At 39.9% G+C, this 11,602-nt stretch overlaps 1 protein-coding gene across 50 annotated transcripts in view; it reads left to right on the top strand.

Annotated features, from left to right (window-relative positions):
• The window catches only part of rims2a (regulating synaptic membrane exocytosis 2a), a 133,555-nt gene extending 123,255 nt beyond the window's left edge, over positions 1 to 10,300 (top strand). For 49 of the 50 annotated variants that reach the window (XM_086154711.1, XM_086154714.1, XM_086154741.1 and 46 more), the window contains 5 exons: positions 6,335 to 6,476; positions 6,629 to 6,741; positions 7,153 to 7,254; positions 7,370 to 7,509; positions 7,631 to 10,300. In XM_086154711.1, the coding sequence (XP_086010837.1) occupies positions 6,335 to 6,476; positions 6,629 to 6,741; positions 7,153 to 7,254; positions 7,370 to 7,509; positions 7,631 to 7,834 (701 nt within the window). In that variant the 3' untranslated portion in view covers positions 7,835 to 10,300. Of the gene's footprint in view, positions 1 to 2,904; positions 3,925 to 6,334; positions 6,477 to 6,628; positions 6,742 to 7,152; positions 7,255 to 7,369; positions 7,510 to 7,630 lie in introns of those variants that run through there. The other variant, XM_086154742.1, reaches the window with a different exon arrangement.
• The last annotated feature ends 1,302 nt before the right edge of the window (positions 10,301 to 11,602 follow it).

Here is an 11,602-nt window from a genome sequence, read left to right on the forward strand (position 1 = left end):
ATATAGTCCTGTTAGTACCTTTATAACACACCGGTTAATCAGCTTGCGAAATTGTCACACGGAATAACTCAACAGGTCCAGATACAGTGGAATTTCAACCCGCGAATCACGAACAAACCAGCACATAAAACAGTTTTCGTAGTTGTGAAAAGGCCTGCACACACGCCCTCAGTGCAAGAACGTACAAATAAAGAAACTCACAGGCTTTCCACCGTTGCACAGCACAGTGTGTAGCACAAAGCGTTGTTTTTACATTGTTCATCATGGCAAACTCTTCTTAGTACCCTTTTTTCGTTTTTTGTTTTAAATTATGGCTCCCAGTGAACTGAAAAGTGCTGGTGACAGAGGTCTGAAGGCGCCTAAGCATATTACAGAAGATATGAAGAAGAAAATCATAGCTAAATGTGACATTGGTGTTTGTGTTACTGATCTCAATCTAATTAATTGGCTGAGGTGCCATTGTATTTGCAAAAATGTGTTTTTGAAAGTGTAACAATCATGCATTACATGATCAAAACACATTGGTATTTCATCCAAATGTTAGCCGCATACTCAATTTGGCCAAATTAGTCAGTGAGTCTCTTCTGTATTTTGAAAAGACACAGCATCCGGCATTGAACCTCTACCAACACTCATAACAGTCTTTTCTTCCAGACTGAAGAACTGCCCCTTGTCAAATTGGGCAGCATGGAATGTAAACTGAGGAAGAGATCGTGTTTGCCGGGAGGGTGCAAGCTGAAGTGCATGAGCGTGTGTGTTTGTGTTCATCTGTGCATGTGTGTTATGTAGAGAGCACTCCATTAAGTTCTGTTTAAAATGTCTGGTCAAAGTGACTCTCTGACGCTCAGCCTAGCTTTCCCTATCAATCAGGGAGACTTCTCATCCTGCATGTGATCTCTGCCACCTGTCAAGCTGCACACACACAATCACACGCGACACACGTCTGGGATGTAACACTTGTGCTGTTATTGTAGACCTCGCAGGATTTTTCAGATTCCTGTTGTCTGAGGTACTTATGATTTCCAGTTATACAGTTGTTTCATGGAGGTTTGGAGGGAGAACAGACATGTTGCTTTCCTGGTACTCTTTAGTCGTGTTATCGTAAAACAGAGTCCAGTTCATGACCTTAAATGAAGAGGATTTCCAAGCTTCCCGATTTTCAACATTACATTGCACCTGGAATATGGACTGTGAATAACAAGAATTTTCTTATTAGCTTCATTACTTAAAGTAACCAGGGAAATCGATGTTTAACTTTTATCGCTAAAAACACGCATCAACGCCACACAGATTTGCCGTAACTGTAATTAACCTTTCAGTTGTTTGAGGTATCGTTTGTCAGGTACTGTGGGTGTATAAGATGAAAAATATGAAATTGCATCTCTCCTTGCCTCAGTCAATGTGCGGCGGTTGGATAAACTTAGCTAGGGTGCAAAAGTTGAACCGTCACGTGCGGATAGTTTTGTCAGAGTAAATGCGACCCACGTCAGCCACGTGTTTGTTGACGCACCAAGCAGAGGTGACTTCGACAGACATGAAACTAAATACCAGATTTCTTTTATTATTGCGTTCAAGTAACCACACTGTGCTCCAAAGTACATGTGAAAAATGGGAAAAAGTTAAATATTTTCTGTTGCTAATTAACATTTGCTATTTTGGAAATTCAATTTAGTTCTAATAGTGTCTGATTCAATGTCGAGATAGAACAAGCACGGTATGTTGTACCTTTTTTATTTAAAATTTTGTCCTTACAGTTTCACTTATGGTGGAAATTGCTTTTAGAGTATGTTCTGAGTTAAAATAACTTAAATGTCAATTTCAATGATGCTTCTAATCGGTTCCAGATTTTTCCAAAAATCATTTAGTATTCCTGCCTGGAATGTCAGTAGTTGTTTGAGTAATTTCTTTACTCATCATTCATTTTGTCCTGATTGAGGCACTTAACAAAAACGTAAGGGCAAGAAGTCAAGGAGGATCAAGTCGTCATATCGAGAGGTACACAAATGTGTAAACCAAGTGTTATGGAAATCCATCCAGGGAACGACCAAAGTTATTTAAATCTAAAAAGTAACGGGAATGTTGATGCCAGCTTGAATGGAAATCCACCCAAGAGTTGCAAAAACATCACGGTAAATCAGAAATGTGAACCTGCGGGTGGCGGCACTCGGGGGGGAAACGTCTCGGGGGATCAAATCAACAGAATGACATTTCCATCCCTGGAGCATCACTGCTTGTGACAATGAGAGAAACATCGTATTTAATGGAAACTGATTGATCAAAATGAACATTCTGAGCGATTTCCTGTTAGTGTTTGCTTGAGCAGACAGACTAAACTTGTCTGAAAACTGATATCCTTTCCTGAAAAACCCATCAGAAGTGACCTAATTAGTTGCATTTGTTCCTGTGTGTTTTTTTGTCCAGAGTTCCTTTAGCTGTAAAATGAAGAGTTGTTTTCAGTGTGTTGACCTAGATGAAAGCTGCAAATGAACACCATGCATTTAACATCTCCTTCATAGAACTAGGCTACAGCGGTTCTGAATGGAGAACTTTGGTCTGAGTAAAAACACCACAGGGGTTGAGCTATACTTCTGAAAGTCATTCTATGCGCCGGATATCTAGAACAAACACACCAAGACCAGTTCTCTGGCAGCGTATCAAGAAACACGATGCCACGAGACGCCACGGTGTTGACAGTTACCAGATGGGCAGACGTTTAGATTAAAAACATACGTTTGATTTGCATGCTGCCCCTCACACTTCATGTCATTAAATCTAACCGTATTCCAAAGACCACCTGTGAAGATATATTTTTTTCTGTCGGCTCCCTCTGCTCCGACTGTCTGATGTAGGCTGACCTCAGGTATCCTCTCATGGCAGAAGATGAGTGAAAAGTCCCGGTGTTTGGCTGTGTATGACACTAATTGCAGTTGAGAGCTTTTCTGAATGTTTGGACATGTGGTTTGTAATCGATCAAGGGAAACCGAACAGACGTGTGTCATCGAGGCTGCGGATGGATGATAGATGACGTTCTCGGGTTGGGCACGTGAGCGCGATTATCCTCTGGATTTCTCATTTTCAAGAAATGGAATACCGCAGAACACAACACAGCTGTGTTATACTAGTTGTGGCAGGGAGGAAAATGAAGTAGCTGAGTTTGGCATGTGAACTTTGAGTGACTGCCATCTGGCTGAAGCCTACTCATATGGAGCAGGCCTGTTGGCAGACCTAATGACAGCTTGTTTTCACTGGCCTCTGTGGATAACGTGAGGAGATGAAGGGATAGAGGGGAATGGAAAATAACAGTGATGAATAGCGCAGAAGAAACAAAATAGCAAGCGGAGGAAGAAAAAGAAAATGAAATGCCAAAAGACGAGGCAAAAAAAAATGGTGAGAAAAGGGGGGCGCTTAGTATCTCTGGGTAGAGCGTTTTCAGCCTCAGCGCCAGCCGAGGTGCGCCTGAGTAGCCCGGCTCTCTGATTGGCGGAGCGCGATGCAGCTCTCTCCCCTCCCCCCCGAAGAAAGAGGTGCAGCAGGAATATCAGACACAGCAGCACAAGACTCAGCTACCGAAGCAGTATTCTATAAGGTCTGCTTAAGATGTGCTTTACAGAGCATCCAGGGACAGAATAGATGGCAGCATAGACCAGATCTGTTCTCATAACAGGCTCCCGCTGGACTTATTCCTTTACCTAGCAAAATTTTACTTGAATTTCAAATCTAGGTTTCCAAATACCAAGAAATTCGATTTACTGCATTGAGAAGGACGGCCGTCGGTCATCATGGGCAGGCAGGGGCACGATACCACTGCTCCGGTACCCGGGATGCGCATCCAGCGCTCCCAGAGCAAAATGAGCTTGTCTGCGTCGTTTGAAGCCCTGGCTGTCTACTTCCCCTGCATGAACTCCTTCGACGAAGAGGACAGCGGTAAGAGATGACACAGCGGCACCGTCTGATCTGAGGGTCGCATGTAGAACTTGAAGGAGTATGCAGAGGATGGTGTTGATCCTGAGGGAAACTGGGGCAGGTTGATAAATGGTATCCGCGTTGAATGAGGGTATTGTTAATGTGTAGTCTTTGCTGATAGCATGTTCCTGAAGGTTGAACTGGGTTTGGACTGCAGGAGTAGTCAATTCACTGAATGTATTTGTGGTGATTTTATTTTATTTCTTTTGATTGACCGTCTAGAATTAATCATCTGGGTAGTAAAGCTATGGCATTTTTCTCTCTGCAATGATGCAGGTCTGTTTGTCCGTATTCATGCACCTCCAAAATGTTCTAATTATCTTCTATTCTTAGTTGATTTATTTGGAGAAAAAGACTAGACTAAGCTATAGATTTGCAATGCGGAAGTGGTGCACCTTCATAAAATCAAACTAACACTGTCATGGATCTAAAAATTGGCACTCGTACAGTCGTCTGCTGGTCTGCTCCACTTGGTCAACGTGTTAAACTCTCTGGCAGGGCTGACATCTAAGGGCAGAGACCTTTTGGTGGCTAGCCAGATGTAATTTAAAGGAGGTCAGTATAAGCATTTTTGTGCATATCTGCATTTATAGAATTTGAAAATTTGATTCCCCACAATTTCATCTTTGTTGAATTGATTCATTGTGTTTTTACTTAAAATGATTTGTGAGTACGTGTAAATAGTAATTCAATAAATCTGCTATCTTAACTGACATTGTGTATTTAAGTCCACATTATAAGTTTTTATGAGTTGGTAAATGTCAATGTTTTCTAATGGGACATTTTATCAGTTTTTCAATATTCACAATGTAATATATTAGAGGTAAAAGCCAGAGAACTATTGGTGGTGAAATGAAATCCCTTCACGTGTAATTAACGACACTACAGTGTGTTTCTGACAGAGTAAACAAAAAGAATGAAGGCTACATATAGAAGGATTAGTGGCAGACGAGGTATATTGATCATAATTCAATTTACCACTAATGTAGTTACCCCTGGGTGACAAGTCATCTTCATTGCCATTCTTTTTCATTAATTTGCCGAAAGCAAGACCATCTTATTATTATTATGAAAAAAAAAACAATAATGGGACTTACCATAGGTCAAGATTTCTAACCGCAGTGCAAACACACGGTGTGTGTTTAAATGCCCATTGATAATAGTGAATGCTGCCTTGAACAGAGTTTCTTTGAGGTGCAGTAGGCTGCAGACGTCAGAGTTGGCCTCTCTGTCTGCGCTTCCTATTGTGATGATGCAAAATAGCAGGAAGTTGAGGTGGAAGGCGTCTGAATAACTGTGATTTCAAGGCTGAAAGGCTCCTGGTCTGTTTGCGCCCGTTGAGATAAGATACAGGATCTTCTCCTGAACACACTCCCTTTATGAGTCAAAAAAAAAGGGAAAGAGAAGGAGAACGGTCAGCTGCAGACGGAATACGCCTGTGAATATAGTAGATTAGGAATGTGTCTCATTCACTCAAACTTAGGTTCATACATATATAGTTAAAGGTCTATAAACGCCAGTGTTTCATTACTTTTTGGAATTGATAAACAGTTTATCTGCATTACCAGTGGTTCTGCAATGATAATCTAAGTAGAGGACATATGTCATCCCATTTCACATTTTCTTGTTTAGAACCTTGTCAGTCCAAGTAACATCTGGGAATAACCTTTTGAGGAAATAATTATATTCTCAATGTGTTATCCAGATATTTACTTTAAGCATAGTCTTTGTTACTAATATGAAAAAAGGTGTGCCCTTTAAAAGCTATCCTTGTTTGTCTGAATTTCATTTAGCCATCCCTGGACCACGCACATCAATGCAATGCTCAGGGATACAAAATTAAACTGTTGTGATGCTGCGCGTGTTGTATTTGTGCTAACCTTCTACGTCTAGTAGTAGAATCGTACTTTTGTGGATGTCTGCCAGGGGCACGGCCATGTGCCCGTGTACGCAGCCTCATCGTGAGGTGCGCAACTGAGCAGCAGCGAAGCTAATGGAGAGAGTCAGCTGTCACCTTGGATCAGCCAGGGGAATGAGAGGCAGACGCTGGGTGTTTGTAGTTAGAGCGTGGACTCGCCGCAGCTCCCAAAGGCCAAGCGGAGTAGAGAAACGCACGTCACTGCATTGTTTGATTGTCAAAGCAATTTCCAAGGAAATGCCGATGATAAACTTTACCGCTGTGCTTGGTTTAGAGATCATTTTGAATTCACAAACGTGCCTTGGGTGTTTGCATTATCTGTGGTTTGATTAAGGAATGAGTCAATTCAGCTCACTTTATGACCCTTAAAGTAATTCAGTGACAGCCAGTCAGTCTGTATCACTCTTTTCTCTCCCCCTTTGTTTGTATGTGTGCATGTCACCGTGTTTGCAGAAGCGGGAGGTAAGAAGCTCCGCAGCACTATCCAGAGGAGCACAGAGACTGGCCTGGCGGTGGAGATGAGGAGCAGGATGACTCGGCAGGCGAGCCGCGAGTCCACAGACGGCAGCATGAACAGTTACAGCTCTGAGGGAAAGTAAGGAGAAAACATCTCATTCAGAAACCACTTGGATATACCAGGACCAAATAATTCCAACCTGATTACTCATATTAGGCTTCTTGGGCTCTTAGTCATCCTCACAATATTTAACTGCCTACAGATTTAATCCAATTTTTTTTTTCCTCCAGTCCCATCTTTCCCGGTGTGAGGCTCTCCTCAGACGCCCAGTTCAGCGACTTCCTGGACGGCCTCGGACCGGCCCAACTGGTCGGACGACAGACGCTGGCCACTCCTCCCATGGGTGAGAACGGCGAAACTTGCACACTGCAGAATCCTAAATATTATCTTTGAGTAATTTCTTTTAAAAATTCAAAATATATACATTATGAGACACAATTGTTTCAACTGCAGCATTTCAATAAGATAATGAAGCTTATCTTATTTCAAGAAGTAGGATGAATTAAGTACATTCACATTTTTTGAGATTGAAAATTTTGTAATTAAAATAACTTGACCAAAGATACAAAAGATAACGTGAGGATTTACATGAGATATACATTTTTTTTGAGATTCGAAAATCACAAAATACACAAATTATGCCTTGTTTTAATGTAAGACATAATTTATCATTGTTTGTTGTGAAAAGCAAGTAACCTACCAGCCACTGCGATGATATAATAACCTATTAAAATGCTGAATGAATGTTATACAGGTGACATCCAAATCGGCATGGTGGAAAAGAAAGGAGCACTTGAAGTGGAGGTCATTCGAGCACGTGGCCTTGTAGGAAAACCAGGTTCCAAGGCACTGCCAGGTAGTCTCAAGGCATTTTCATGCCAAATGTTTAATCCATGATGATGGAATTCACTGCTGTTGGCCACGTGGATGAGAATAAGAAGCCGTATAACATTTCTTTCTTTTGCTCACAGCACCATATGTTAAGGTCTACCTTTTGGAAAACGGAGTCTGCATAGCCAAAAAGAAAACAAAAGTAGCAAGAAAAACCTTGGATCCTCTTTACCAGCAGCAACTGCCGTTTGAAGAGAGCCCAGGAGGGAAGGTCTTACAGGTGAGAAAAATATTTCCTGCCCGAGGTGGTACAATTTGAAACTCAGACACTATTTCACTTCAGAAAACTTCTCGTGACGTTTGAAAATCACCGCCTGTCGTTTTCATTCATGTCCCTGTAGGTCATCGTTTGGGGCGACTATGGACGAATGGACCATAAATCGTTTATGGGAGCGGTTCAGATACTGTTAGATGAGCTGGACCTGTCCAATATGGTGATTGGCTGGTTCAAGCTCTTTCCTCCTTCCTCGCTGGTGGACCCTACTCTGGCCCCACTGACAAGAAGAGCTTCCCAGTCCTCGCTGGACAGTTTCTCTCGATCATAGCAGTGTGTGGACTGATAGCGTTGTTGTAGCAGCCAGTGTTGCGATTACAGGTCACGGCCCCCCCGGTTACACTGCATGCTTGATGTTGTGTCTTCTGAGCCTGTTCCTCGGGGTACGAATGTGATCCTGTGTTTTGAGCAAAAATGTCGCACACATTGTGCGCGGTGTGGCACAGCGTGTCACAAGCGCCTGGTGGCCGGAATTGCCAGGTGTTGATGTTTGGAGGAAGCTGGAATGAACTCCTTAGCACGAGGAATCTGTCCGTTCCAGGTTTTCATCCAATTTGAAGCCATGGGGGTCAGTACTGGGAACCGCTAAATGAGTTCTACAGAAGCCCTTTTTGAATGAAAAATAAATGTTTGGCTATGATTTTTTTGGTTCATTTGTTCGTTTTCTTTATTTTTTTTTCTTTGGTTTGTTTGTTTTCTTTTTTTTTTTAATCTAAATGTCAGTATACTTGTATCTGAAGGGGGTGACAGTGGTTCTAACCTGATGCTTGGTCACGCCACGCCAACAGAACTAGATTTGTAGATGGAGTTTTGCTGACCATTGCTTCTGGGTGAGGTGTGTCCCAGCTTGAGTCCACACCCCCCAGAATCCTAAAAGGAAGAGCCCGCATCCTCTTGGTTTATGTAGTTAACCAAACTCCTGGTGACTCGCCAGAAAGTGAGAAGTTAATCAGAGGCAATATCAAAGCGGCTAGCATCAACACTCCAATAGACAGTAATGATCCAAACACCATGAAAAGATGTACAATCTACCATTATTTTGTTCTCTGTTGATATACTGTATGAAAATTAAATGAGAAAAAAAAGAATATTTTTTCCCTTTTAAATTAATTTGCATGGACACAAATTTAGCTGAATTAAAAAAAAAAAAAAAAATTATTTTCTTGAGGCTGCAACTTGCAAAAAAAAAAATGAAAATACATAAAACTGATCAGCCATTTTCAACAATTTATATTATTTTTAAAGATAAATTTCACTAGTGCATGGTTTTCAAGGGGAGTGAATGCAACATCATGAGCAAAAAAATAAATGAAAAAAATAGATATTGTTTATCATTCTTCTGACCATTCTTGAGTCTGTGTTTTACAGACACGCAGATAAGGGAAACTCAAAGGAAACTTTTGGAGTTATTTAACAGAAAATGTTTGTGTGACAAAAAGTGATAATGAAAATAAATGTAAATGATTTATTTCATCATAAGAGGCTGAAGCCTTATAAAGATAAACATTATGTGCAAATTGTACGTTTCTCTTTTTCTTCCTTATCCCAGGGTACTTCTCATTGTACTATTCATTACTACCATCGTTCCGTCCCCTGATATTTTCCAGATTTTAGGACTCTGGGTAATTTTACAGATCTGTATTGTTTTGTTTCGTTTTTGTTTTTGATTTTCTTTTTTTTTCAAATTTGATTTGTTTAACAAGCATGTTGAAAAGGATTTTCTGCAACATGGCTTGGGCACACCTTACAGTAACTCAGCATGTTTTGATAATGATGATATTTGGAATTTTTGCAGTTTCTTGTACAGTGCATGTCAACTTCATTACTTTTTTCTCTCACCTTAAATCTAACTCAACGGCAAATTAGTTCTTGGTCGTCCTGGACCAATTATTGAAATTTTAACAAAACATTCCACCCCCAAGGTCATATTTTCTTTAAGGTTATTGAGAAAAAAAGTGACAAGGAAAATATTTTGTATTCAATGGAGGTTGGTGAAAACAGTTGTGATTACAAGTGTATTTTATTTCAGTATTGTTGATGAAAATGCAAAAATGATCTGTATTGGTAAAGCAAGAGGTCTTTACCCAATCAAGATGCGGCAAACATGTAAAGGATGTTTGCCGCTGTGGTTCAATTTTACAGGCACTGTTTGTGAAGATGAGCTAATCACAAGTTCAAATAAGAAGGGATATTGCCACAGAAAATGTTTTTTTTTTTTTTCTTGTTTTAATGAAAATGAAATTAATTTACTATATTTTTGTTAGTTTTATTTAAAAGCCAAGACCAGTTTATTTTTTATTTTCTATTTTTAGTAATTATAATTGCTTCTCATGTCTGGGAAGCATATGAATCTTATAGTTGCAGTATGTCTGAATGAAACTGAACCGAGGCATTCTTCCTTTTCCACACGAAGATACCGAGTTTTAATGTCCAAGAAAAAAATAACTTGTCGCTGTAACAATCTACAGTATATATTTTCTTTTTAATTTTCATTGTACATACCTTCAGATGTCAGAGTTTGAATAAACAAGCTACCATGGCTTGACTCCCATGGAACAGGAAAAATGCCTCATGTGACAAAGACATATGATATTTATCCTTTTGAATGCCTTTTAATTTTCTCTTTTTGGTGCAATGTGTTTATGCCAAGGCTATGTCTTGGTTAAGTATGGTTGAGTACAGAGATTTATGTAAGTTATTTTTCAAATTAAAAATAAAAAAATTGATATTACACTAACGCCAAGTGTCAGGTTATGATAACAGTGAACAGGGGCAATGGTAAAAAAATACTTTTGACAACTTGGAAAGAGAGTACGTACAAGGCAGTACTATCACACAAATCCTTTGACACTGATACACAAAGACAGGTGATTTTCATTCGTGGTTAAACCGTAAATGAAATATATGGATGTAGAATATTTCTACCGTAATGTAACAGTGTTGCCTTCACACATTTACAACCGTGATGCTAGAAAAGAGAGCAACCCTTTCATACTGAAGGACCACTTCCTCATACAACAAGATTTTTCAGAAGTGTTTACATGACCGTTACCAATAATACAAATTTCCCATCATTAAGACTTACCCTGTTTTGGTTATGATCGATGCCTTTCAATTCCACACCTCGCTTTATTGAGCTGCTTTTGGGCTCTAAAGCTGAAGTCTAAATTACTGAATTGGAAGACAACAACCTTTTTGTTTGATTTAATGTTATTTGTTTATTCAATTTTAGGATTTTTCAAGATGTAGAAAAAAGGTTTGTCTTCAGCCACAGGAGATATGATAAATCTCAGGTTGCGTGAAAGCTCTTCTATGCCCGACATAAAGAACGTCACGTGTACGATCGAAGGTTCAGAGGCAATTTAGAAGTTGTGGATGAAGATAAGGTGGAGATATCCCATGTTTCACTTTGGTAATAAAATATTGTTATGTTTCGAATGCGTACGCGCCAGAGGCGGGAATAGGTATGCGGTGATCTGGTACTTATCATCTGTGCAGTTTCCAGGACTGAAGCCAATAAAACGTTAAATAATACAGCCATGTTGATGCCTCTGTCAGTTTCATCATGGCAGTGTGTTTCCCAAGAATCTCCAAGATGTCCACGGTGACAACGAATCCATTGTCATCATGTGTTTATAAACGTTTTATAAAAAAGGAAGTTGAGACTCTTGTCTATGTCATGTCTACAACTGAAAGGCAATTCCGAGATGGTCTCGTCTAACCCGCTGCAATTAAAGGAGCATCATCATAGTAGTGAGGTTATATGTTATTTTCACACTTCGCCTACATCAAGTGGTGATGCATCTAAATAGAGCCTTGACTATTTTCTGATCACTTAGAATTCATTCATTTTGTGGAATGAAATGATTTCTTGTCTTTCTGTATCTTGAATGTTTGAAGATGGTTTAGATCATGCTTCTTATAAGTTTCTCTCAGTCTTTCATAATAAAATAAATTGGAGCCCATGCGTGAATATACCAGTCTTACATGTGAGGCATATATGACTACATACTCACCGTCTCCTTCCTTCTGCTTTTTT

The sequence above is a fragment of the Fistularia commersonii genome, chromosome 11 (assembly GCF_037954325.1).
Source record: "Fistularia commersonii isolate RoL2024-O1a breed Wild chromosome 11, RoL_Fcom_v1.0, whole genome shotgun sequence".
In the NCBI taxonomy this organism is placed as follows: Eukaryota; Metazoa; Chordata; class Actinopteri; order Syngnathiformes; family Fistulariidae; genus Fistularia; species Fistularia commersonii.